The 26,581-nt window shown below is 61.8% G+C and overlaps 1 protein-coding gene across 1 annotated transcript; it reads right to left on the bottom strand.

Moving 5' to 3' along the window:
- Window positions 1-5: 5 nt before the first annotated feature.
- PTDSS2 (phosphatidylserine synthase 2) lies at window positions 6-26,581 on the bottom strand. Its single transcript, XM_068975868.1, has 12 exons — window positions 26,424-26,581; window positions 20,329-20,430; window positions 13,372-13,454; window positions 9,789-9,856; window positions 4,124-4,258; window positions 3,789-3,839; window positions 3,269-3,382; window positions 2,972-3,090; window positions 2,532-2,646; window positions 2,316-2,461; window positions 2,022-2,207; window positions 6-1,905 (listed from the first exon to the last, which is right to left on the bottom strand). Exons 1-12 carry the CDS (start codon window positions 26,579-26,581, stop codon window positions 1,746-1,748), a joined length of 1,437 nt encoding a protein of 478 aa, XP_068831969.1. The 3' UTR covers window positions 6-1,745.

Genomic DNA, 26,581 nt, shown 5'->3' with positions numbered 1-26,581 from the left:
AAAATCCCTTTTTTGGCAGCAGGCGTCTTTGTCCATACTTGGCCCCATGAGGTGCTGGTGTAGAGTGAGGTTCTCACGACCACTTGTAGTGGCTTGAAGCCAGTCAGGGGTCCAGGGTCCCGGCCAGGAGTGTGCCTGGCAAGCTCCTCCACGGGGCTCTGGTCTGAGCTCCCAGGCGCTGGCAGGACCCCTGCAACCCACCCAGGCCTTCCTCCAGTTTGTGAGAAGAGCGTCCCACCTGCACTGAGGGGCCCTGGAAGGGGGTCTGCCTCGCCTCCGCCGGCAGCGCCCCCGGCTGCCCATGTGCGAGCTGCTCCTGGGGCCTGGCTCCCAGCGGTGGCCAGCTCCTGAGCGCTCTCCGGGTAGAGGCTGGAGCCCTGTGGGCAGAAGGGCAGGGTCCCCCCCGTCGAGCTGGCCTCGGTCGTGCTGTGGGTGAGCCCACAGGGCTGACCTGCTTTGAGCAGCACAAACAAGGTGTAGACGCTGGGCAGCTTCCAGAGGGTCTGAAGGCTGTGCAGTTCAGTTCCTGCCTTCACTACAAAGCCCTTCACGGTGCTTCTTACCCTCCCCCAGAACAGGCTCCATAGAGAAATGGGTGGTCCCAGTCTAGGTGGGAGATCCTCAAGGGGCCAGAAACAAGGGGTCTCCTGGGGACGGCAGAGGCAGGGAGGCGGGCTGGGACAAGAGTGACCCCGAGCCCGGGGGGAGCTGGGTGGGCAGGACGCTTCGTGCTCCTGTAACAGCGGGAAGGCATCAGCCCTGAGCCCTGATCAAAGCTGCATCAAGGCCCTCTGTCTCCTCCCAAAGTGAGGAAGCCCAGCGAAGCCAGAGGCTGAGAAACAGTTCAATAACTCAATGCTCGAGCGCATGGGTGGGTACAGGTGTGAGGTCGATCCTTCACTCTAGGTTTGAAATTCTCCCAAAAAGTAGTTACAGGCAAAAAAAAAAACCCAAGGAAATGAGAGCTTTAAAGCAGTGATGCTCCAAGAGCCGGGCCTGCCCCGCCCCTGGGCATGTCGGGGGAGCCCTCGCCCCTCTTCATCTGTGTATGAAGCGTGAGGCGTGCGCCCGCCTCTGGGGGGCAGCACCGCCCACATCCCACCGGAGTCTGCCGGGACTTGGTCCAGGGGGGCGGGGCGGGGCGGCACAGGGGAGGACGGCTGAGGGGCAGCGAGGAGACGTGGAACTGCAGGCCTCCACCATGGCTTTTATTTGCTGTTTGCTTGTGGAGGGGACCTCAACTCGGCCACAGAGACCCTCATGACCTACTCGTGACGGTGGGGACCAGGCCTCGGAGTCTCTGCCTCCCTCCAGCACCATCCACGCACCCTCCAGCTTAGAGGGTCAGATGGAAAATCCCGAGAAGGAGATGTGCCCCCTCAGCCTCTTCAGGGTGTCCCTGGATGACTGTCCTTCACACAGGCTGCCAGGGGGTCATGGGGGACTGGCGGGGCCCAGGGAGCAGGCGGGCACCACGATGCCACTGCTTGGGCCAGGCCATCTGGGTGCCGAAGCTTGGGGTCGCGGAGACCCCAGGCTGACTGCACAGAGCGGCAGGGGCTCTGGCTCCACAAGGACTGGCAGGCCCAGGGGGAGCCCTGGAGCCCACACTCAAGCACGCGCACACACACCGCGCACATACCCAGGGCCGCCGTGCACACGGGAGAAAAGGGGAACAGAGCCTTGAGGGCTGAGGCTGCTGGCAGGTTCATGGCGAGAATCACCAAGGACCGGCAGCCCAGGCGTCAGTGTGGGGCCGGCACCCCTTCTCTGTCGGCCTCCTCGGACCCCGAGGCGTCATCAGGCCCGGGTGTGCGCCCGTCCGCGCCGCCGTCGGCCCTGCCCGGGTCGTCCCGGCCCTGCTGCTTCTGCCGCCGAATCTCCTTGTACCTCAGGGTGATGTCCCTGCGGGCAGCGGGGGCGGGTCACCGCAGGCCGGCCCGCGGGGGGGGGGGGGGGGTCCCTGGATCTCCCCAGGGCCTGGGGCGGCAGGCAGGACACCCCGGGGCCGCGGCGCTCACCGCAGGAAGAAGCGCCAGACGGTCCAGGTGAGGGCGAGCACGGAGCCGAGCGTCCAGCACTGGGCGATGTAGAAGGGCAGGGACAGCGTCAGCGTGTGCGGGTCGTACTTCACCACGATCAGCAGCTCCGTGGCCGTGATGGCCGCCACCAGCCAGGCCTGCTGGCCCAGCTTCTTGTGCAGCTTCCTGCGGAGGGAGGTGGGGCTGCGCCGAGGCCGAGGAAGGCCCCGGCCCCGGCCCCGCCCCCGCCCCGCCCCGCCCCGCCCCGCCCCGCCCCGCCCCCGCCGCCCTCACGGGTCGTCCATGAAATCGTAGATCTCCCGCATGGCCACGCCGCCCACGTTGACGAAGAAGACAAGCCGCAGGAGGACCAGGTAGTGCTCGGGGGGCAGCCACAGCACGAACTTCAGGTAGAAGGTGTTCAGCTCTGCCAAAAGAAACTGGGGGCAGAGGAGGGTGGCGGGGAGCCCGGGCTGGGGTGCGCGCGGAGCCCAGCCTCGCCGGCCTTACCACCAGGATGATGCCGCACACGGCCAGCCAGCGGCGCAGGCTGGAGGCCGGCTTCCACTCGAAGCGAACCCAGCTGTAGGGCGTGAACTGGAACACGATCCTCTTCATCTTGCCCCTGGAAGCAGCGCCCATCAGCTAGGGCAGCGCGCTCGGGGCACGCCGGCCTCCCGGTCCCCCGGGCCTTTTCCTCGGCTGTTTCTTTCCTTCTTCACAGAGGGAGGCAGCCGGGGAGGGGTGACCCCAGAAGGGCTGGCAGGGAGGACAAGGGGCTGGGTGGCCAGGATGGGCTGACGTCCTGGTCGCCGTAAGAGCAATGCCCAGGGTCATATCCCAGGTGGAGTTCACAGGAGGCAACATCCTCGCCCGCGGCCCCTCCCCACAGGCCCCGCAGGCCCCACACCAGAGCCCAGGCCCGCAGATCAGCAGCTCTAGAGACGTACTTGTAGGTCGGAATGTTCCAGAGGCCCTGCCACTTGTACGTCTTCAGGGACAGCCACTCGAGGGTCTTCATGCCACAGTAGATGCCCAGCCCGTTGCAGACGAGCACGTCCATGATCCACTAGGGGTGGCAGGCAGGTGGGAGGTGGCGCCACGGGCCCCCAGCACCGGCGGCCCTGTCGGGGGCGACCGGGAGCTGCCCTCCTCCCCCCACGGTGTGCCCGGCGGGGCTGGGGCGTGGGCGGGGGGTGTGCCCGGCGGGGATGCGGCGTGGGCGTGGGCGGGGGGGGGGCGCCTACATGGTCCCACCAGCACTCGCTGAAGTTGGGCAGCTGGTGCTCCAGGCTGTACTCCAGGAACTCGAACATCACGCTCACAATCGTGCACATCCACCAGTCGCGGATCATCAGGGTCTGAGGCCGAGGCCAGCGCATCAGCTCTCCGCGGTGGGGCCTCCAGGGACAGTCTGCCCCTCCCCGCCCCACAGCCCTCAGGGACACAGAGGCAGGGGGGCCGCTTCCGCTCCAGCCGCCCCGACTCGAGACGCTGAGGCAGCTCTCAGGCGTGCCCCAACCTAGGGCTGTGAGCGACTAGCTCCGGGCTTATCCCACCCAGGGACCGGAGGCCTCCGTGGGTCGGTCTCCCTTGCTCTCTGCTGGCTGCTGCGATGCCCAGGACACGTGAGGTCAGGTTGGGGCCCCGAGCCGAGCAGCCTGCCCGTCCAGCACTGTGTGCCCCACCCACTGCATGGCTGGAAAACAGCCCAGAGCTTAGGGTGGGCCTGAAACCAGGTGTCCTGTCCAACAAGGAGGAACCTACCTTCAAGTACCAGCCGATGAAGTGTGCAGGCACGAAGCCGTCCAGCTTGTCCTGTGGGGACAGGTGCAGGCCTCGTGCTTGGTTCCCCAGTGCGAGCTGGGAGGGGACCCTGCCACCGCCAGAGGCACCCTCACACGTGAGCTGCTCAGCCCCCACGTCCCCCACCCCATCCAGTCTGCAGAATGACTCAGGTTCCAGAAACACCCACACCCGGGGCAGCGCCCAGGAGCCTGTGCAATAATCCGCCAGGCTTCACGCCCAGGATGTGGTACAGACTTGCCCGGAGGAGACCCCATAGCGTGAGGCCAGGCAGGTGGCCTCTCCCGGGCACTCACCCAGATGTTGTGGAAGGGATCGGTTTTGTTGTCTGCATCGTAGATGAGGCAGTTTCCTCCGTAGTCCCTCTCTGGCAGCGGGACCCCCAACCTGGGGTCCACGTACTTCAGAAACTGGCGCCCATCCTGGACGGTCTGCAAGGCCAGTGCCCGAGTCAGCAGGGCAGGTTTGCAGTGTGCAGACAGCGCCCACCAACCGGGAGGGGAAGCACCCGTCTCAGTGTGGCCCCACGTGGGGCCGGGCAGAATGGGGGCGTCTCAGGGCCGAGGGCGTCCCCATGCCCCCACGGGGTCACAGGTGTGCCTCCCCTGGAGAGGCTCGATCACCAATCTCCCCGTCTCCTACCCTAGTCTGTTCGGGCTCCAGACCCCACACAGAGAAGCGGCGTCGTGGGGTCTGCCTCTTCACACGGTGCCTGGGCAGCCTTCTCCTGACACGAAGGTGCCAGCGTCAGCCAAACATGCCCCTAGACCCAGCACAGAGACTCTGGGTGTCACCCCCAGTGGGGAGGACCCCCAGCAAGAGAGCCCTGTGCCTCCCTCTGCCCCTCTGGCCACCAGCTGGGGCCCCAGACACCTGTCGTCAGGACCCCGAGTACCGGCCAAGGGACACACGGGAGGAGGTTCCAGGCGGGGTGACGAGATGTGGTCTGTGGTGTGCGGACAGATGACACCCAGACCTGCGTCTTGTCACACGACTGAGGTGATGGCACGAACAGCTGCCACGTCCCCACACGTGCTCTGGGGACCTGGGGTCTGAGGGCCAGGAAGCAGGGCAGCGGCTGTCTCACTGCATCCCGAGTCAGCGTGGCCCCCGGGCTCTGAGCCCCGACGCTCAGGCCTCAGAAGGGAGCAGCGCAAGCGCACCAAGACTCTGTCTCAGGGCATCCGAGGAAGTCGCTGCCGTCCCAGCCTCGGGCTCATCAACCAAGCCCAGAGGCCAGACCAGGAACCTCCACTCCAGTGAGGGCTGAGGAGGCCGACTGGCCCCTGGACCCTCTGGGACAGGGCAGCAGCCGGGCGGGAGAGCTGCACACAAAGGCCAGGACCCACATGGCTCCTGGTGCTGACTGACAGGGCCCACACCTAGGTTCCTGAGCCATTCTAAAGAAACCAGGCTCCCTGGAGAAATGGCTGACTCCAGGGCTGGGGCAGGGGCCCAGGATGGGCCTGGGCGCAGGTATCTTCCAGCACCAGAAGGAGGGGGGCGCTCAGAAACAGGAAACAGAACACCAAGACCCCACACAGACGGGGCTCGTGAGCGCTCCCAGCCACCAAGCCTGGACGCTGTGAGCACAGATCAGATACTGACTCATAACCCTGAGGAGGAAGCAGATGACCGCGGGGGGCGCTGATGTCAGAACCGAGCTGGGGAGAAGGCGCCCCCCACAGGCTTCCCGCAGGGCGGCGGAGCCGCTCCCACTCCCGCGGGGGCCTCCCTCCTGAGGGCCGGGGCGGGGAGCCCGACAGACACGCCTGCCAGGGATCTGGACCTTCACCAGCGGCCAGGATGTGCGTCGGAGCCTGAAAGGGCTCCAGTCACACCCGCTGCAGCCCTGGCAGCAAAGCCAGAAAAGCACACGCCAGGACAACTACAGACGGCGCCCCTCACGAAGACAGTCGCAAAGACCCCCGGCAGAATCCCGGGCAAGTCAGTCGGCAGCATACACGAGGGCCGTACCCCACGACCCAGCGGGTTCATCCCAGTGCTGAGCTGGTTCAAAATAAGGGAATGAATTAACACGTCATGTTAATAAAGGGGCAAACCCACAAGACCATGTCATCTGATGCAAAAAAAAGAGCACACAACCAACAAAATTCAACAGCCTCTCATGATAAACACACTCAACAAATTAGGAAGAATGGAACTTCCTCCACTGATAAAGGGCATCTAATGAAGGCTCCCTACTGAGAAGTTGGGGGTGGGAAGGCTGGTGCCGGGCAGTGAGGCCAGAGATGGACAGACAGACACTCAGGCTGGCGAGGAAGACGTGAGCCCCTGCATTCCTGCAGAGACCCCCTCAGAAGCCCCCTGAACAGCAGCAGAGCTGTGAGAACGAACGAGTCAGGCGCAGCTGACAGCGCAGAGCAAACTGGCTGTGCTTCCAGACGCCCAGACCAGCAGAGCCACATGGAGCCGAGATGAGCCCGCTGAGGACAGCATCAGGAGAGAGACACTTAGGGACACACTCTGAAAACCACAAAGCGCCGCTGGGAGCAGTCAGAGACCCACGTGCGGGGAGAGTGCGGTGCCACAGAGAGGAGGGTAAGCGAGAGGAGGTGTGGGCTTCACTCAGTGACTGACTGTAACAGCCGGCCACGCCGTGTAAGGTGTCCGTAACAGGAGGGAGTTGGTGAAGGGCGAGCAGGGCCTCTCTGCTTTGAGATGCAGGTTCTTTTAAATAAACAGAATATGGACCATTAATAAAAATCAACCAGAACAAAAACCGGTCTCCCCAAGACATACCGACGTCCACAAACACGTGTCACGAGCAGTCGGGGGCGTGCAAGCAAACTGCGGGAGCCACGCCACCACCTCACACCAAGAGCTGGGGGCGCGGAGACACGGAGCTGCGGCGGCTGGCGGGGCTGTGATGTGGGCACGGCTGCCGTGGAGTGCGGTCCGGCGGCTGCTTAGAGGCTGACCAGGGCTCCTCAGCTGTCCCACTTCCAGGCGTGTCCGCAGGGGAAGGGAAGGCAGGGCTGCACAGACACACGCCCACATCCACAGCAGCGTCACACAGTCGCCAAAAGTGGAGGCAACCCAAGAGCCCGCTCAGCGCCGGTGAGCACACAGGCGTGGCATAAGCACCACGGGCGCTGCTCAGCCTCCAAGAGGCAGGAAACCCTGACAGGCTGCAGTGAGGATGGACCTCGGGGATGCGCTGCTCAGAGAAGCAACCCAGCCACAGAGGGACCGGTGCTGACTGGCTTCCCCAGAGGATGTCCTGCAGGGGTCACATCCGTAGACACAGGACGTGGACGGGGGCCAGGGGCTGGGGCCGCGGCGGGAGGGCAGTGAGTGTCCGTTTGGGAAGATGAGCAGGTTCTGGGGACGATGGTGGCGAAGGTAACACAGGCTGGTGAATGCTCTAGGGCCCCAAGCTGGAAATGGCTGAGATGGTAAATTTTATGTTACGGAATTTTTTTTTACTATAATTAAAAAATATTTATAATTAAATGCACTGCAATAAACCTCCCCCAAACTGTACCGAATTCTACACCCACGTGTGTGTGTGTGTGTCTGTGCTCGCGTGCACAAGTGAGTAAACTGCTGTCTGGATTGCACCAGCATCTATTTCTTGGTTTACACTGTCTTATACATCTGTTTATTTTAAACTGAAGCACAGCTGACTCTAGTGGCCGAAAGTGAAGAGAAACTAAAGAGCCACTTGCTGCCAGTGAGAGAGGAGAGTGAAAACGATGGCTTAAAACACCACACTCAGAAAACAGACCACGGCACCCAGTCCCGTCGCGCGTGCGTGCCCAGTCACTTACGTCCAACTCTCTTCAACCCTACAGACTGCAGCCCTCCATGCACCTCTGTCCACGGGGCTCTCCAGGCAAGAATCCTGGGGTGGACTGCCATGCCCTCCTCCAGGGGGTCTTCCCGAGCCAGGGCTCGAGCCCAAAGCCGCCTATGCCTTCTACATCCCAGGGGGATTCTTCGCCGCCGAGCCACCGGAGAACCCCCCTGGTCCCGTCACTTCATGCCAAACAGAAGGGGAAAAAGCGCAAGCAGTGACAACCTTGATCTTCCTGGGCTCGAAACTCACTGTGGGTGGTTCCACTGCCACGGAACTGAACGGCACTTGGTCCCTGGAAGCAAAGTGATGACGAGCCCGACGGCGCGTTAAGAAGCATCACTGTGCCGACAACAGTCAGTCGAGTCAGAGCTATGGTTTTCTAGCAGTCACGTGTGGACGTGAGCTGGACAATCAAAAAGACAGCAAGTCAAAGAACCGATGCCTTCGAACTTGCTGCTGAGAAGACTCTCGAGAGTCCCTTGGACTGCAAGGAGATCAAACCAGTCAATCCTAAAGGAGATCAACCCTGAACACTCAGTGAAAGGACTGAGGCTGAAGCTGAAGCTCCAATCCTTTGGCCACCTGATGGGAAGAGCTGACTCACTGGAAGAGACCCTGATGCTGGGAAGGACTGAAGGGAGGGAAAGGGACAGAGGATGAGAAGGTCAGACAGCAGCACCGGCTCAGCGGACACGACTCTACTCTGGGAGACAGTGAAGCACCGAGGAGCCTGTCTTGCTGCAGTCCATGAGGTCACCGTGAGTCAGACACAACACACTGACGGAACGATAGCTGACTCACAACATTGTGTTAATTTCAGGTACACGTGCTATCTTATATTTAGGCAAAATACTGAGGAACTGGGTAAAAGAACACAGAACCTCCCTGTGTAATTTTTTCGCAACTTCCTGTGAATCTAATTATTCCAAAACAAAATGTAAAAAGAAACTCAACATGAATGAACAATCTCGGTGTAAAATATAAAACCAGGTTTTAACAGAAAACATAGGAGAAAATCTTAATAAATTGGTCTTGGACAAAGAAGTCTTACACATGACATCAAAAGCACAAAAAGAGAAGACACCTGGCCCAGCACTGCTAAAAGAACAGGCCCAGCTGCAGCCTTGGGGGAGGAACGTGCAAGCCGCCGGCCGAGGGCCCTGCGCCGGGACAGCATGAAGGCCCTAACCCCACAGCAACCAACCGCCTGGTTTCTCAAAAGGGCAAAAACAGACACTTCACCAAAGAGGGTGTCTGCTTCCTGGGTCATAAATGCAGAAGTTGGTGAACATCACGAGCCCTCCTAGAAATGTAGTGAACCCCCTGAAAGACACTGGCTAAAACAGAAGATTCTGATGACGGCAAGAGCTGCGAGGGCCTGGCCATCGGGCCAACCCGCCAGGACACAGGAGCCCTCCCGGCGTCAGGCACACCAGGGCCCGTGCCGGCGGCGCCGAGCTGCTCCTCTCACACCCGCCCCACGCCAGCCCACACTGCTGGAGGGACAGACAGACGGCGGGGCCTCCACCAGAAACACCTTCCATGGCAGGGGAGCACCCGGGTGAGCTTCAAGGCCGCGAAGGCCACGCGGCTCCACTCACACGAGTGTCCGAGACAAAGTGCAGGGGTGCAGGGGGACAGACCGCAGCTGCAGGGCGGGACCGTGGGGGGCCGGGCTCTGCGCCGACTCTGGCGTGTACACACACACACAGACACAGACACACACAGCGTCACGATTCCCGGCCCTGTACACCTTCCCTAAAGGCAAACTTTCCCACGTGATGATAACTCACTCAGCCATCGCTGACGGTTCTGAGACTGAATTCTGAAGTCACACTTGCCTAACCCAGCAGACCAAGGCGTGTTATCAGACAGATGTCAGCAGCAACAAATCCTGATCTGAGATTTCCTAAGGAGCTGAGTTTCCAACCTCCTCCCGCTGACCACCTTGCCGAACACGTGCCAGAAGGGACCAACGCACACGCAGCCACACTTGTCCCCAGACTGGAAGCGAGGCCACGGCAACTGGCCCGGCCCACCGCTGACACTCAGCGCCCCGTGTCTGCTGCCAGAGCCTCCTCTGCCACCTCACACCCACCTGAACCCCCCCATTCATGCAACCGAGAGAAACCTCTTACCTGGAAGAGTATGAAGATGAGAAACAGCTCGTAGACCACACTAACGCAGAGCCAAAATCTCCAGTAAGCTGCGGAGAGAGAGCAGAGGGTTAGGGGTGCTCGCCCCGCGGCCCTGCAGACCCCCACGTGGCTCCTGGACAGCCGGCACCCTGCTCCAGGCCCCGCTCGGGCTCCTAGCAGAGACCTGGAAGCAAGCTCCAGCCCAGGGGTGGACACACAGTCCTCTCCGGAATGCTTTCCCTTCCTTTTCTCCCATTCCTGCCCCTAATCTTGCATTTCACTTTGCCCCCTTGCTGCAGCAGAGACGGCCCACAAACCACGGGACGCGAGCAGCGACGGCAGAGGTCCCTGTCTTGTGTCCGTGGGGACGCTCCCGACCCTCATCGCTAGGTAGGTCTGCAGGGTTTTGGTAGACTTTTCGTCAAGTTTAAGAAAATCTCTTAATCCCAGTGTGCTGTCGAACTGGTTCCATCGTGAACGAATATGAGAACCTGCTCTTCTGCCTTCACGGGAATCCGTTTTTCACCTTCAGTGTTAGTGTGATGAGTGACGTGAACACATTTTCTAACATTAAATGGTCCTGAATTCCTGCGATGACTTGTTTAAGGAAACTGTCCTGAGTTCCAGCCAGCATGCTTCTCCAGCGGCGACACTTGGCACGCACATTATATACTTTGAGTTGCTGAGCGTCCACTCCAAGTGTTCTCACCGTAAAAACAGCTGAGGTCACACGAGGCTGCGGAGGCGCCAACTGCACTGCAGCAGCCATTCTGCAACAGGCGCGCGAAGTCGCCGCTCAGAGCCCTCAACTCACGCCACGCCTCGGCTGCATCCCAGCAACGCGGGGAGGGGCAGCCCTCACCGCCCGCCTCCCCTCCCTCGAGCTCAACCTTCCCCGGCAGATGAGACAGTGCGAAGGGGAAGGCCTAGAGCTGCTCGAAGAATCTCCATGAACCTGTTTAGTAAGGCCTGAGACACCTGCTTTCCCTGTGGTTATGTCTGTGGGGAAATAAAGCCCACCCCCAGGCTTCTTTTAAAAGCTAATTAAGAAAGAAGCTGTGCACACACACTCGGCCACGGTTAGTCCAGCTACTCCAGGTCAGCTGTGGCCACGGCACCTGCCCGGCCACCCCGAGTTTCGCACGGGCCAGGCCGTGCGCAGGCGAGCAGGGCGTGTGCGCAGGCCTGCTCTCCGGAAGCGCGCGGGACGTGTGCGGCGCTCGTCTCCTGGGTCTGAGTCCCTTGGCAGCTGCCTGGGCACAGCTGTGCACACACTGGGCCCTGGGGTGGCCCGGCACCCTTGGAGCTTGTCCCGCATCTGTTTGCCAGGAGATCTGAGAGCCCAGTCGCGCACAGGCAGAAAACACAGGCTGCTGGATTCCTGGGAAATCGGCTATGTGCTCGGAAGGAGACAGCCGAGGCCACATTCTGGGAGAATCGGCTATGTGCTCGGAAGGAGACAGCCGAGGCGACATTCTTCATGCCTGTGAAGGTGGGACGCCTGGAAAAGTCTCCCTGGTCCGAGGCTCCACCAGCAGCCCCGGGACTGTGGGGGGGCGCCGCCGTGGTGACCAGCCGCTGCCTGTGAAGGCAGCTCTGTCCCTCCTCGTCCACACTCACGTGGGTCAGAAAGGCTCCCCACCTCCCGCCACTGGACTGTGGAGCCCACCAGGAGTCCAGGCCTACCCACGCCCACCCCTGGTCCTCAGAGGCCCTTGTCCATCCCCCGGCCAGGGTCTCCACACGCCCCCCAGCCCCACCCCGCGCTTCCTGAACCACCCAGAGGCTCCTGAAGCTGGTTCCCTGAGTCTGCCTGCCCTGCTCCCCAACCGAGCACTTTTATTTTCTTCCTAAACATCAGCGCTGGCTTCCTCAACAGCACTGGCAGTGTGCCCACTTACTCCAGCTTTCAGAGAAAGCCACGCGTGAAAATAAAGACCACGAAAGAGAGGGGGCCTTTGCAACGGGCCAGACCCAATTCCAGTTTCCAGATAAATCGGCTCCCCAGACCGGTGGGCCTGGAGCCTTGTGTCTGCTCCCCCAGGAGCGACCTGAGCCGGGCCCAGGAGGGCGGGGGGGGTGGAGACCCCGAAACACCTCCTCACGCTGTCCTCCCGGCCTGCAGATGCAGCCTGATTTCAGGATTTGAGGACTTCCTGCCGAGCACCAGGTGAACAAGACGCCTGGCAGGTGCCCCCGTGGTAACTAACCGAGGCTGGCAGAGAGACAGGGTCACACACAGCAACTAAAGAAGGGCAAGGCCACAGTCCGAACACAGACCAGACACCGCAGAGGGGAGGCCGGCCGGGGCCCGCCTGGCCCGGAGCCGCAGACGGGCTCAGAGCACTCGGCCGCGGCCCGCCGGGTGACCCGGGCGGGCCCGCCTGTCCCGCCGCTGACTTCACCCAGGCCTGGCGCCCCGTGGCCTCGCTGCCCCACCCTGGACGGGCTCCGCGGGGGTCTCCAGTGCTCGTGCTCTGCCTCCCAAGTCCCTCTGACAAGGACGGAGCGCACCTGGTTTCTCACTGCTTCTGGTTTCTGACACTCGAGCTCACTCCTCCACTCTCTGGCTAGGAGTACACACCCTTCTGGGCAGCACTGGACAGGCCCAAGCCAGAGGAGGAGGCCCTGCAGCCCGCGCTGGGGAGGCCAGGGCCATCACGCCGCCCCATGCCCCGGGCAGGGACCACGCAGGCTTCACCCACACCAGCATCTCGAGGGGCCGAGCAGCAGGTGAGGCCCCGGCTCAGAGCCCCCGGGCACGTGAGCCCGAGCCCCCCCTTCCGGGGCGAAGCTGGGCAACAACCCACATGGGCCCTTAACCTGCCACTTCCACAGGTAACCGGGTAGAGACACCCACGTGGAAATTTACCACAGCCTAGCTTATCGCCGTGGAACGGGAAACCCCCAAGTACACCGTCATTCCAGGACAGGACTCGTGCGTGTGGTACGTTCAGATGAGGACTGAGGCCACCAAAAACCCAGTTCTCAAAACGTTCACCACGATGTGCTTGTGTGAAGCCTGAAGTGAACAACGATGATACGAAACTCCAGTGCAGGCCTCTGCTGATGCTTCTACAGCTGTGCGTGTATACACGTGTACAAACACACTAAAGCTTAACGGTGGTTATATTCATGGGTGGTTTTTATTTTCATTTAAAAGCACGACCCTGGGATGGAGGCAGGACGGTGGAGACAGGAGAGCCGGCTGCGGAGGGCTCCCAGGGGCCCCCCCACACCGTGAAGGGCAGGGGGCCCTGCAGCGGAAAGCAGAGCCACCTGTGAGAGGCCACGCCGAGCGCCCTGCACAGCCCCAGGGCCCCTCCGCCCCCAGGCAGACTTCCCTGACTAGCACCCGGTGGGCAGCAGCGGGACACGAGGGCCCAGAGTTGGGGGAGTTGGGGGAGAAGAGGGGCTTCCCGGCGCCTGTGAAGCCCGTCTCGCCCGCCCTCCTTGCTGACGTCTGCAGGCCGGGGGGGTGGGGTGGGGGGGGCAGGCCACTCACACGCAGCAGCACAGACACTCTCGAGCCTCAGGACAGCACCGCCACTCGGCACACACGGAGAGAGGAACGGCAAGTTACCTGGATGAGGTCTGGAAAATGGCCCGTCTTTAGCTTGTGTGACTCCAAAACATAAGAAAACCAAAATACTGGCCACAATACCTCTGCAAATAAAGAACAAACAGCCCTCAGTGTGTGGAAGCGTGAAGCTCTGGGTCTGCTCCTCCCAAGCAGGAGGTGCGAGGGAGCCTGGGGCACCCATGGTGGGGACAGCCCCGACCCCCGGTGAGGCAGAGCTGAGGCTCAGCTGTGGTGAAGCTGGTGGCCGAGCACCGCTGCCCTGGCCTGCACGGCCCCGAGGCAGCGCCACGCCCGGAGAAGGCCCTGGCCCTGGCTGGCTTCTGTGCACCACCAAGTGCTAAGGCAGGCTGCACGGTAAACACACACACCACAAACCAACCAACCCCTCCAGGTCCACACACGGCAGGCCAGGGCTCATAAGGCCCCAGAGGGAAAGACGCGGTCAGGGTCCCAGCGCTTCCCGCTCCAACAGGCAGGCCCCTTGGTGGCTCCCTCGGCCCAGGGCTGCGTATCCAGTCTGGGCAGGAGCCCCCAGGAGACAGCGGAAGGCACGCAGACACACACGGCAGCCCGCCCGCCAAGGAGCCAGGCCCCGCCTTGCGTGCCAGGCTGTGGCTGCCCCACGGGGCCCCGGAGCAGGCCTAAGGACCCCGAGCCCCGGCCCCGGCGGTCAGCACGGACTGGCCGTGGGAAGCATACGAGGGGCGGCCCGGGGTGGTGGCCACGCTTCCGGGCCCTCCTGCCCCAGCGGGCCTACCTGAGAGAACCTGTCCACCAGAAGCACTTTTAGAGGAAAGCAAATACATTACACTTTCAAATAATCTTTGAATTTCGGAACAGAAAAGTTACAAAGACAGCACAGAACGTCCCACGCCCATCAGTTTGGGGCCTGTCACGACCAGTGAGCCGATACAACAACTGAAGCCCACAGTATTTCTTTTCCCCAGATCTGCTCGGTTTCTAGGCTAACGTGCTTCTCCTGCGCCAGGCCCCCCGGCCTGACACGACACTCCTCTCGGCTCTGACAGGCTCTGACGGCCCGTGTCGATGGCCTGTGCGGTTTGGAGGTGCTTTGCGGCTGCCCCTGAATGAAGGCTGTTGCTGCTCATGACTAGATCAGGGCTACGTGATGACTACAGATGTTAAGGAGACCACCTTCCCGTCGTATCAAGGTACATGCCACGGACACAAGCCGGACCACTGGTGCCGACCTGGCCCCCGCAGGGTGCCTGGCAGGTTTCCCCGTCGCCCTTGGGAGGGAGGCCCCTGTGTGGGGTGGAGAGCAGCTCCACAGCCCAAGAGGAACCCTTCTGTGCAGGAGGTGTATCTTCTCCTGACTCATTTCTGGCATCAGCACGGACTCAACGGCATCTACACTGTACTCGGTTATAATTCAGCACTTGATTGCTGTCTTTGCTTCAACTCTTCCAGCTTCAGCTGCTGGGAGCTTTCATTCAGCTCCCGTATCTCTTTGACATACCCTATCTTTGTGAGGTTTTGTATTTTTTTTGGCATTCCCTCCTTGCTGGTGCTGGAAGATGCCCCAGGCTGCTCTTGGAGGCTCCCTGTCCCAGCCGTGGGATCGGCCACTTTTCAGGGCGCTTGGCTCCTCTACTGCAGAACGAATGGTCTTGGGCACCGAGACCTGGGCGCCCACGTGCTCCTTCCCTCTGGACCCTCTTGGCCAACAGAACAAGACGTGCGTGTGCCAGCCTTGCACACACGCACACTAGACACACCAGTGTGCCGCCCGGCTCCACGTTCCAGTGCGCCCGAGTCCTCACCGACGCCCAGCGGCATCTCTTATCCACGGTCACTCCCCCCTCGGGCGCCCGTGACCGCCCCCCAGCGCTGAGGCTCTCGGCCCCCACCCGCCGCCTGTGTGGTCCCAGGGCTGGCACAGCAGGGACCCTGCTGCTGACCCACGCCCGTGGGAACCAGCTTCGCCCCAGGGCACAGCGCTCTGTACACGTCCCGGGCCTTCACGCCTACAGACCCCACTCCCGTCTACGAGGCAGCTTACTGGGGTTTGGCTGGGACCTCACTGACTCTATAGGCCCAGAAGAAATGACACCTCACCAATACTGAGACCCTATCGGCGAACATGGACTATCGGTCCCCTGATTCAGATCTTTGATTTCAGTCTTCAGAATTTTGCAGGTTTTCTCACGTGGATCCTGTACGCTTTTTTTTCGATTTACACCTGAGCGTTTAATTTTCAGGTGACTGCGGCCAGCGCCTGCTCCCCGGCCCCTCCTGAGGCACTGCGCTCACTCTAACTAAGGCGGGGCTTCTTTCACAGCTGCATTCCCGCCTGGGGTCCTCCGCCTGCTAAAGAGTCTTGACCAGTTGCACACTTAGCTTGGTGTTGTTCAGTCCTGTATCTACCATTACGACATCAACACGACAGCTTCAAGGCTCCAAAAATTCCCCCGCTCCCTTCTGCACACTCCCCGCGCCTGGACAGCGCTCATCTCTGCCCTTACAGCTCCGCCCCGTCCAGAGGTCACAGCGCTGGGCTCACAGGAGAGGAGCCTCCCCAGCTGGGCTTCTTTCACAACAGGCATTTAGCCTTCATCTCTGGCTCCGTGGCTTGGCAGCTCATTTCTTTTCACTGCTTAATAATATTCCATTGTATGAATGAATGCAGTCCATTGTTCACCCATTCAAGCACGTTTTGGTGGCTTCCAAGCTTGGTGCTTCCAAACTAAGCTGCTGTAGCGGTCCCCATGCAGGTTCTGTGTGGCCGTGAGCGTTCCGCTCCTCTGGGTAAAACACCAAGGTGCAGCTGCTGCTTCCTGCTTCGTCCTGTGACGGACGCTCCCACTCCCACTGGCGACGGACGCGCGCTCCTGCTGCCCCGGGCGTCGCCGCACCTGGCGCTGCCCGCTGGGGCCGCTGGGCCCATGGGTGGCGGTGCTCTCCGCGGATGCACGGGGCTGCGTGTCCTCTCCCGCGCTCACGTCCTTGCTGGTGTCCATCCAGATCTCCCGCCAGGCTCCTCTGTGCTGCTGGGATCCCCGTGCGGGGCTCTGGAGCTCTCTGCACAAGAAGACAAGCACGCTGTCAGGCACGGGTCTGGCGCGGGTCACCCACCAGCTGCGGCTTGTCTTCTTGCTGTCTCAGCAGCAGGCTCTGTAGAGCAGAAGTTTTTCATTCTAATCAAGTCCAACTTACCAGCTTTCTCTCCCACGGAGCGTGCTCTTGGCACTCTATTAAAGGGCCATCAGGCCTCCCTGGAGGTCTAGTGGTTAGGACGCCTGCTCCCCTGCAGGGGGCGCCAGATCGACCCCTGGGAACCACGATGCCCCGAGCCGTGTGGCACAGACGGAAGAGCCATCTTCAAACCCATCACCAGATTTTCTCCTGTGTTTTTTTCAACAAGTTTTAGTTTTCCATTTTACACTTAGGTCTACAGTCCACTTTGAACTAATTATTGTGCACAGCGTACGGGCTCCGGTCACTCCAGGGGCGCGCGCCATCGCTCTTTCTCCGCCAACGTGCCTTTCTCCTCCGTCAAGGACGAGGTGGCCGTGTGGTTCCGGGCTCTGCTTCAGCTCCTCCAGCACCGCTGTGCAGCCAGCCCGGCAGCCGGGCAGCCTCCACCCTCTGGCTCTGCTCCTCCTAACCGCTGTGGGCACGTTGCATTTCTTTCTGTTACGGACAGGCGACATACATCGCTACTGTGCATTGTATTGGTAAGTCCACACATTTACAAGGGCGTAAGTCCATCCTAAAGGAGACCAGTTCTGGGTGTTCTTTGGAAAGACTGAAGCTCCAATACTCTGGCCACCTGATGCGGAGAGCTGACTCATTTGAAAAGATCCTGATGCTGGGAAAGATTGAAGGCAGGGGGAGAAGTGGACGGCAGAGGATGAGATGCCTGGATGGCATCACCGACTCAATGGGCGTGGGTTTGGGCGGACTCCGGGAGCTGGTGATAGACAGGGAGGCCTGGCGTGCTGCGGTTCATGGGGTCGCAGAGAGTCGGACACGACTGAACGACTGAACTGAACTGATGTGCACATGTACGTAAGCATCCCAAATGTCACCGACAGATAATGAGCCAAGGGACTGGGGCGTGGCCACACGGTGGACCACCCCTTGGAAACGGACCAGAATGGCTGCTGACAGGCACGGCAACACGGGTGCCACGAAACCACCATGCGGAGCAGGAGGGGCCAGACACGAGGGCGCAGGCCGAACGAGACTCTGCGACAGGCAAGAAGGGCCTGCGGCCAGCCGTGCACACTGAGCACAGCCTCAGAAGAAGCCCAGCGCGCCTCCACCTCGTGGCAGCCTGTGTGATAGGTGCGTCTTATATTAAATGACATGTCCATCAAGGTGGCTGAAGGAAGAAAATCTACTCTCCTGAAGTGACAGAACATTCTAGACCCATAAAAAGAGGCGGACTTGAAAGTTTAGGGAAAGCAAACCAATTTCCTAAATTTTTAACATAAATATTAATAAAAAAAATAACCATAACCTTTGGGAAGCAAGCATCAAAAGCTCTGACATAATAAAAAATAAAAATATGTGTGCCCTAGCACCCTCCAGAGACACGAGGGCCTCGTCACAGCCCAGGCTGTGAGGTGCTGACTTGGAGAGCAGGGGGCCCCCTCCGGGGTCTGAGGGGTCCTGCATACTCGCTGGTCCCTGGGAGAAGCTGCAGAGTCTCCGTCAGGTGCAGAGGTGGGGCCTGCAGGCTTCCAGGACGGGCTCCAGGCACCATGGCAGCCCCAAGGGCCTGGAGGGAACTCTCTTGCCCTCAAGTGGTTGAGAGGGCACAGGAGCACCCAGGGCCCCAAACTTCTACCCACCTGCTGTCCCCAGCCCCACCTGAGATCACACGGGGGAGCCGGCAGAGACCCAGATGGCCCCGTTGGCGGCCTCGGTGCCCTCGCTCAGACACAGACAGCTCGGGAGAAAGGCCAGTGCAGGATGAAGAGCTGAGGACGTGCCCACAGTGGTCCCGGGGCGGCCAACAAGCCCCCTTGACACTGGGGGCTGGGGTGGGGGTCCCTGGCAGCCAGGCTTTGTGACTCACCCAGCAAGCCCCCGGGATGGTGTTCTGAGACACTCTGTATGGGTTTGGGGGGCGGCTCTTCCCTGGGACTGTCCTGGCCCGGTGGCATCAGGACTGCCCACCTCTGGCGCAGCCTCACAGCCACACGGGCCACCTCTCCAGTCTAACCAAGTTCTGCTTTCCGGCTCCCTACACGGGTGCGCCCAGCAGATGGTGCAAACCCTCCACTCAGGGCTAGCACACAAATTCACAGCGAAGACCAACTCTCAGTCAGAAACCCCCTGGAGCAAGTGCAGGGCCCCCGCCAAACTGCCTCACTACTTCCCGAACCCTCAGGGCTCCCTGTGGTGGCGGGGGGACAGCCCCAGGGGCCCACCCGGGGGTCCAAGAGCAGCGCAGCTGCCTCCTCGGCGCTGGGCCCCACTCCCTGTGTGCCAGCCTGCAGCGTGACCGTGGCGGGCTGGGGAGGACTGGGCGCTCAGAGGTGCTAGACTTGGGGGCTGACACGCAGAGCTTGGGACGAAGAGGAAGACCCAACAAAGCCAACGGGGAGACAGGAGGCAGGCAGGGGGGCCCCCGAGTGCGGACCCAGGAGCCCGGGCAGGAGGCCTGCACCTCACGGGGGAAGGCGAGGCGTGCCTCCCGTGTCCTGGTCCCTGGTGTCCACGCCACAGTCCAGCCAGAGGGCAAGACCCCAAGGGTGAAGGAACGCCAGCCCAGTCTCCCCGCTGATGATGGCCAACGGTCTCCCGGCGCCTGTGGGCTCTGGGCGGTGCCCCCGCCTCTGTTCCTGCCTGGCCTCCTCCAGCTGCCCTACCAGAGCAGCTGGGGGCTGGGCCCCAGGACTGGGACAGCAGTGGGGGCTTTGTGGGACCAGAGGGGAGAGGTGAGTCCACCCAGCGTAGCAAATGCAGAGAAATGAGTTCTAAAACCAGCTAATCTTCCCCACGCACTTCTGAGGCTGGCCGCGGGATCTCCCGGATTCAGGCAAAGGCCACAATCCTGCCCACTAGTCTCTTTCTGAAGATAAGAGAAGATGGGCCACACTCCCCACACGGGGCCAAAACTTTCTAACAGCCTCTTATCAGCACAGTGCAGAGCACGGCGCCAACTGGTGGAGCCACTCCTGGCCTTCCAGAAAGCCCAGACACTCAGGCTCACAGCCACTGTGATTCACAGCGAGAAATGCGGATTTGGCCTTCCTCTGTGTCTAGCCAGAACCCCTAAAACCCCCGGAGTTCCCCAGTTGCTGAGGGTCACAAAGCTGTCCTCGGTTATGTTTCGAATCCCACCTCCAGATGGGAGGTCTGCAGGGGAACCAATCACAGGTCCCCCAGCTCTCTGGGGGCGGGGAACAACGAGCCCACCACCAGTGGCCCGCCTCAGTCGATCGATCACGCTGTGTGAGGAGCCCAGAGGCCGGGTGAGCGACCCCCCCGAGGGCCTCCGAGACGCGTGGGCACCCGGCAACCCTGCCCCACTACCCATCCCCATCTGGCTGTTGCTTAGTCTTCTTATGGTGAACCTTCTATAATAAACAAGCAAAATGTTCCTTGATTGCCGTGAGCCACTCTAGCAAGCTAGCTGAACCCACGGAGGGGCATTGGGCGACAACGGCTTTTGCCACTGGGGCCTAAGTGGGCGGGTGCAGCCTGGAGGGGCTGAACCTGGGGCCACGTGGCCTGGCGCTGCCCAGGGGGACAGCATCAGCACTGAGCCGACCTGCCAGACACTCAGGTGAGGCCTGGGGTGCCAAGAGTTGGACAGGTGGGGAAGCCGCCCCGCTGAAGCTGACCCGAACCCCTGAGCCCTCCCTGGAGCCAGGTCGATAGTGCCAGGGCTGGGCCGGGCAGAAGAGGGGCTGAAAGTGCCGCAAGGCCCCAGAGCCCCAGGAGTGCAGACCCTCGCCCACTGCCAGGCCGGGCGGGTACCTCTTGGTGTTGTAGGCCGTGTCCCTCGGCGTCTCCTCCAGCAGAGTCACGTAGCCCAGCACGCAGGTGAGGATGAAAAGCACGGTCAGGGTGTGGGCCCGCCTGCAACGCAAACACAGCCCGCATCAGCGCGCGGAGAGCACGCAGTGACCACACAGGCGACACGTCCCTGAAGGAGCGCACTCCGTCTTCGACCTGCAGCGCCAAACCCACTGACCGCTGGCTGCCGGTCTCGTGACGCTCGGACGGTCCTCTGCCTGCGTGTCGGCTGGGCGGGTGGGCGGCGGGGAGCAGGGGGCCAGAGGGACTGGCCCACAGGTCACACAGCTCAAGTCACAGAACAGATCACGCCGAGAGACCAACCTCGCAGTTTATGCCGTGACCCCGGGAAAGAGCCCCGTGAGGGTGGCGCAGACACAGGCGCAGAGAGAGGCCCCGGGACCCAGACTGAGGGTGTGGGGCGCAAGCACTGCCGCCCACCCGGAGACCGGGCGGGGATGGAAGCCCGGCCGGACTGGGAAGCGGCCCCTCCCGCTACCGGGCCACCCGGCTGAGGCTGCAGAGCCCCACGTGGAAGGAAGGAGATGGCTCTCGGCAGCCAGCAGGCCTGCCTGATTGGAAACGCGGCCACAGCCACCGCGCTGTGCCGAGCGCCACACGCCTGCCGGAGGCCCTGCCTGCTAACAGCTGTCTGCAAAGGAGGCAGAGACCCAGCTTCTAGACAGAAGAGAGCAGAGTGCGTCCTTGGAGACACACCTCCAGCCTTGAGAGGTGTCCTGACGACCAGGCGGACAACACGCGGGAAGCCCCGAGCCCAGGACTGGCCGCCGGGCGTCAGTTCCCTGCTGCCGTCAGAACTCCGTGACACAGGGAAGAAACCAGAGTCAGTCACGAGCTTGGAGAAAACACTCACAGCGCTCACGCCTGGCAGAGGCCTCTGTAGCCAGAACACACGAAGAGCTCTCACCAGGAAGGACAAACAATCTCCTGAAAACGCAAACAAGACTCGACACACACTTCACAGAAAAAGGCGCGTAACTGGCCAGCCACACACGGAAGGCGCGCAGCTTCGCCGGCCAGAGCGAGCGGACGAGCCGCGAGGCTGCCCTCGCCGCGGGAGCCCCCGCCCTGGCCTCCGGCAGGCCCGCTGCTTCCCCGCCCCGACCGGCTCGCTCGGTCTTCTCCCATCTTCACTCAGCAGCAGTCTGACAGCTGCCACAAAAGCCGCTATCGGGAGCCTAACTGGAACTGCAGGCTTTCGGTTAGTCCAGGAGGAACTGATACGTGCCTGACGCTGCACGCGAGCTCCCCCGCCCATAAGAAAGGCGCTCTCTCCCTCCATCGCGCTGCTAGCTTCTGCTCTGAATCGTGAAAACAGAAACAGCTGTGTGCAGGTAAGTCAGCTCCAAGCGAAGCAAGCAGAGACGGCATCCATTCTTCTACACTCCACAACACTGACGTTTAAAACTGTCACAAGTGGACAAACTCCTGCTTTAACTGTTTTAATAAGATTCAATATAACATAGTCACGTGTGAGTTTGAGGCTGCGCGGGAACTTCAGGACCTCAGCCTTCCAGCTGAACTCCACGCAGCGTCTCAGGCGCAGGCGACATCACAAGGCGCTGCTCCAGGCCGCCACTCCTGGGGCTCCCTGGAGGTGGTGACCCAGAAACTCAACTTCTGCGGGACACCAGCCTACACACAGGACTCGCGAACTCAGCTGCCTCTCCTGAGTCGAGGAGACGGCCCATCCTTTCCACCCGATGTGCACGGGGAGAAGTGGTCGCTGGGACCCCGCCAGGGCTGAGCTGGCAACGACGAGGCGTGGGGCTCTACCTCATCTCGGCCCTGAGGATGCTCAGAGCTGAGCCTCATTGCCAGGGTCACTCAGGTCGTGACAGGGGCCTGGGGCCTGAGCCCTGCCCAGGAGGGCTCCAGCACACCGACACCAAACCCTTGTTGTGAGGTGAGAAGACCCAGCGTGAGTACTCCCAAGTGGCACAGACAACACGTTGGCTAGATTACACCATGTGCCAGCAGACCTCAGGCCTGCCTTCCTGCGCACTCGCTCCTGGAGCAAGACAAACAGAGGGCTGGATATGGGGAAAGGTGAGGGGGGCAGGGGCGGGGCGCAGAACCAGGGAAGGCCTCACAGCAGGCCCGGAGATTCAGGTCCAGGCCTGCAAGGCAAGAGCTGAGGGCCAGCACAGGGCGGGCCAGCAGAGGGGGCCACGTGGCTGGAGGACTGGCAGGGGTGGAGCGCAGAGGGGGCTTGGGTGGAGCCACAGGAGGCCTGCTCGAGCCCGGGGCATCTGCAGCCTGCACCCCGAGGGAGGCAGACGCCCCTGCGCTCCAGAACGCCCAGCTGCCTGCCCCGGGAGGCAGGGGCCATGCTTACCCTGGTGAGCATTTTCAGAGGAAAAAAGCAAAAAACAGGAGTAAGTCAGAAATCAAGGTGTTAGAACTGGCCCCGAAGGCCCCTGCAGCAGAGACTCCTGGCCAGGCTCCTTTTCCGCTCAAACACCAAGTCTGAGCTCAGATTTCTCCTCAGAAACCACAGAGCCCAGAAGTGGGACAAAATCTGTAACGCAGTGAAAGAAACGTCAAAGCAGCATCCCCAGCCCTGCGGAGCGAAGGCGGACGGAGGGAGAAGGCAGGGACCCACAGCAGGCCTGCCGTGCAAGCACCACCACAGAAGTTCTCCCGACAGAAGGGAGGAGACATTCCAGGGAAACCCGGGGACCAGCAAGGAAGACACTCGGGCACTGTCCTCATGAACACTGACCGGGGCCACCAGGGCCTAAGTCGGGAGGCTGGATGGATCAAAGCGCACGCGACGTGGCCAAGCGCGGATGCCGGGCCTGGGGATGCTGCGGGACAAAGGCGACGCACGGGGCTCAGGACACAGGGCGACCCCATGCCCTCCAGACGCCAGAGCTCCCGGAGCATCGCCTGGCTGCCTGGCTGAGAGGAGACGTGGGGATCTGGGCACAGGGCGACCCCATGCCCTCCAGACGCCAGAGCTCCCAGAGAATCGCCTGGCTGCCTGGCTGAGAGGAGACGTGGGGATCTGGGCACAGGGCGACCCCATGCCCTCCAGACGCCAGAGCTCCCGGAGCATCGCCTGGCTGCCTGGCTGAGAGGAGACGTGGGGATCTGGGCACAGGGCGACCCCATGCCCTCCAGACGCCAGAGCTCCCGGAGCATCGCCTGGCTGCCTGGCTGAGAGGAGACGTGGGGATCTGGGCACAAGGATTGCTCGGCCGTGAATCCTGTGACTTGGCCACTGGGCCAGCGTGAGGGCGGGAGGACAGTGGGCTCCCTGCCACGGCCAGTGGAGAATGCCCAGCTGCCAGCCCCTCTCTAGAGAGGGCCAATCCACTATACTGTGTGGGCAGGGAGGCAGCCTGCCAAACCAGTCAGAGAAGGTACGAAGGCGTGGCTGTGAGAGGCCAAGACCAGACGGCCAGTCCTGGGCCTGCGAGAGGCACCGAGGGCCACTGACCAGCATGACCAAAAAGGCATCAGCTGGCAGCTCATGCTGCCCAGATGTGGGCGAAGCTGGCAAACCCCAACCCACAGTAACTGAGGAAGGCATTTCCTGGAACTTGGGGCATCTAAGATCTGCCCTGCAAATTCTCATACCTACTCTTACAGCATATTGCTAACAGTGGAGCCCTGAGAATCAATTTAGGACACTCACCCAAGGCTCAGTGTTGTAAGAGGTGAGCAGACAGCGAGTGCTTCCCAAGCGTCACAACCACCCACCTCTTCCCTGCCTTGAAGCGCGCTGACCCGGTGCTGACTCACTATCTTCCACCTACAGGTGGTACTGTTTAGGAGCACCTGTCAGGGCACTGGGTCTCTAAGAGTGATCGGAACAACGTTTAGGCATTCTGAGCTGCCGGATCTTTGCACACTTCCCCAGAGTCTGGGGTCCCAACGTTTCCCTGAGGCGCTCCCCACCAAAGGCACCACAGCTGCAGAAGAGGGGTCGGCACCACCGCAGACCCTGCTGGCCTCTGCCCCTTCTGGCCAGAAGCAGCCCAGACTTGAGGAGACCCTGCCGGCCTCTGCCCCTTCCAGCCGAAAGCAGCCCAGACTAGGACACCAAGGCTCAACATGAACTCCAAAGTCTGTGGCTGATAAGCTGACCCCCAAGCTTCTTTGAAAACAAAAACTGTTAAAACAAACTTTTGAACATGGAAGAGTTATTTTGAGAAACCGTGGAACATACAGTCACTTCCACAAATATATACCTTTTAGCCTTTAATTTTTTGGTAACATTCATTACTAAAATTCCCTAAAACAAAAAATTAAAATGAAAGAATTTTCAAAATCCCAGCACAGCAAGTCAATGATGGGAGACTCAGAAAGTGGCTGGGCCCTACAAGTAAAGTCGCCAGGTGAGCATCTGGTTACCTTACGGAAACATGAAGCTTCTTCCCCTACATAGGTGAGGGCAGAAGCCCAAGATGCAACGAAAACCACATACGCGGGCACCCCAACACCTATGGTGGAGAGGCTGGGGCACCCGCCCTGGAGGCAGGTCCCAGGAGCCGGCAGCCCCGGGGCACGCCCTCCTCAGAGCCCTCCGGGCTCCACCAGACCTCCCCACAGGACGGCCCAACCACGGCAGGCCTCTCTGCATCCCCACGGGCAGGGCCCCACGGGCTGGCAGTCTGTGCTTCTGAAGATGCCTGCTCAGCACCCCCTGGCCAGCACAGGGAGCCTGTTTGTGCCAGAGTCGAAGCTTCTTGTCCAGGCTGTTGTATGCTCTGAAGCAGCAAGTGGCAGCCCCTAAGACACGCACTGATGAACGGGAGAGAAGGAAAGCAAGCCGGGCCTCAGCCTCCCTTCAGTGGCCAGCAGCTCGGGTGTGGGAGGACTGCGCCCTCTGCCCTGCAGTCTGAAGGAGTCCTGCCCCACGAGCAGGACAGCCGATGGCCTGGTCCACGCACAGAAATGCCCAGCAGGGTCCCACAGTGCTCAAGTCACTAGCTCCAAGGCCGCACCCCCACTGAGGTGGGCACCCCATCCCTTCCCCCTCCCTCTGGCTTCAGGCCACTGGCGCGAAGCAGCTTCCCAAAGCAGGGCCGGTCGTCCGTCCCCCACCCCTCTCCCAACCCACCCCTGAGGCGGCTGCCTGCACCACAGAGGAGATAACACCGACCTCACCAGAGGCTGCTTCCCCACCACACCCTCAGGCCTCTCCTGGGTCAGATGTGAGACGCATGTGGCCGCACGTGCACCTCCTCTGAGGTTCCCCAGACCTGCTGAAGAAGCTGTTTCCACGCAGCATCCCTGCAGGCTACGGCCCAAAGCCACCACTGTCCCCAGGGCCCATCACGGGACTCAACTTCAGCTGGACCTGAACTGAGAAGCAAACGGCAGGCACAGCCCTCCTCTCAAGCACACTTTCCAGGGTACAGCGTTTGTCCCTCTAACAAGGAACGGAAGAGAAGCTCAGACAAGCAAAGGACAGCCCAAGGTCACTGGGTCAGTCAGGTGCATGAACCATGCCTGGGACCTGTTGACCCAAGGCTGGCTTCCTGGACCCTCAAACGCAGAAGCGCCCAACTCGGCCCACGCACTCTGCTTCTGGCTGCCCCTCCCTCCGTGACCCCCGTGAAGGCAGGCCAGAGGGCGGCCTGAGCCGAAGCGTGGCCGGGTCAGAGCGGCACAGGGCTCAGAGGACTGGCCTGGCGCGGGGCCACTGAGGAGAGGGGGCGCCTTCCCCCCACACTCGGCCGCTGGGCTCCCGGCGTGGCGTGCGGCGCGGATGTTACCCCACTCGCCGGGGGCGCAGGCTGTCACTTCACAGGGCATCCGCGCCGTCAGAGAAAGGGGCAGGACGCAGGGCAGCGGGGGACTGCGGGCAGCGAGGTCAGGAAAAGCCGCCCGGAGGTGACTTCGGGGCCAAGCCCTCCCGGGAGAGGGCACAGGGGTCAGAGGTGGGGGCTGGACACCGGGCAGGCCGCGTCCGGGGGGCGGCGGCGAGAGGCCGCTGCGGGGGTCCCGGGGCGCGCTCCACCCGCGCGGCGTGGCCACGCCCCTCCGGCCCCGCCGGCCCCCGGCGGGCCGCCGGCCCTCACCAGAAGAAGGTGTTGGTGCCGTCGTCGTAGACCTCGGACTCCGTGCTGCGGCGGCCCGCGGCCGCGCCGGCCGGCGGCTCCTCCGGCGAGGCCTTGCCCCCCGGCACCGGGGACCCCGGCCGCGGCCCCTCGGCGCCCCGGCGCTCGCCCCTCCGCAT

This window comes from Capricornis sumatraensis, chromosome 8, assembly GCF_032405125.1.
Source record: "Capricornis sumatraensis isolate serow.1 chromosome 8, serow.2, whole genome shotgun sequence".
Taxonomy (NCBI): domain Eukaryota; kingdom Metazoa; phylum Chordata; class Mammalia; order Artiodactyla; family Bovidae; genus Capricornis; species Capricornis sumatraensis.
The sequence above is the reverse complement of the archived record's forward strand: the minus strand, read 5'-3'. Positions and strand labels throughout refer to the sequence as shown.

Bases quoted from the DNA above. Each gene is read 5' to 3' on its own strand.
- PTDSS2 (XM_068975868.1), bottom strand. From the start codon at position 26,581: ATGCGGAGGGGCGAGCGCCGGGGCGCCGAGGGGCCGCGGCCGGGGTCC. The intron at 13,455-20,328 runs GTACCCGCCCGG...CTTTATTTGCAG, and splicing joins ACGGCCTACAACACCAAGAG to AGGTATTGTGGCCAGTATTT. The intron at 3,091-3,268 runs GTAGGCGCCCCC...TGCCACCCCTAG, and splicing joins GCGAGTGCTGGTGGGACCAT to TGGATCATGGACGTGCTCGT.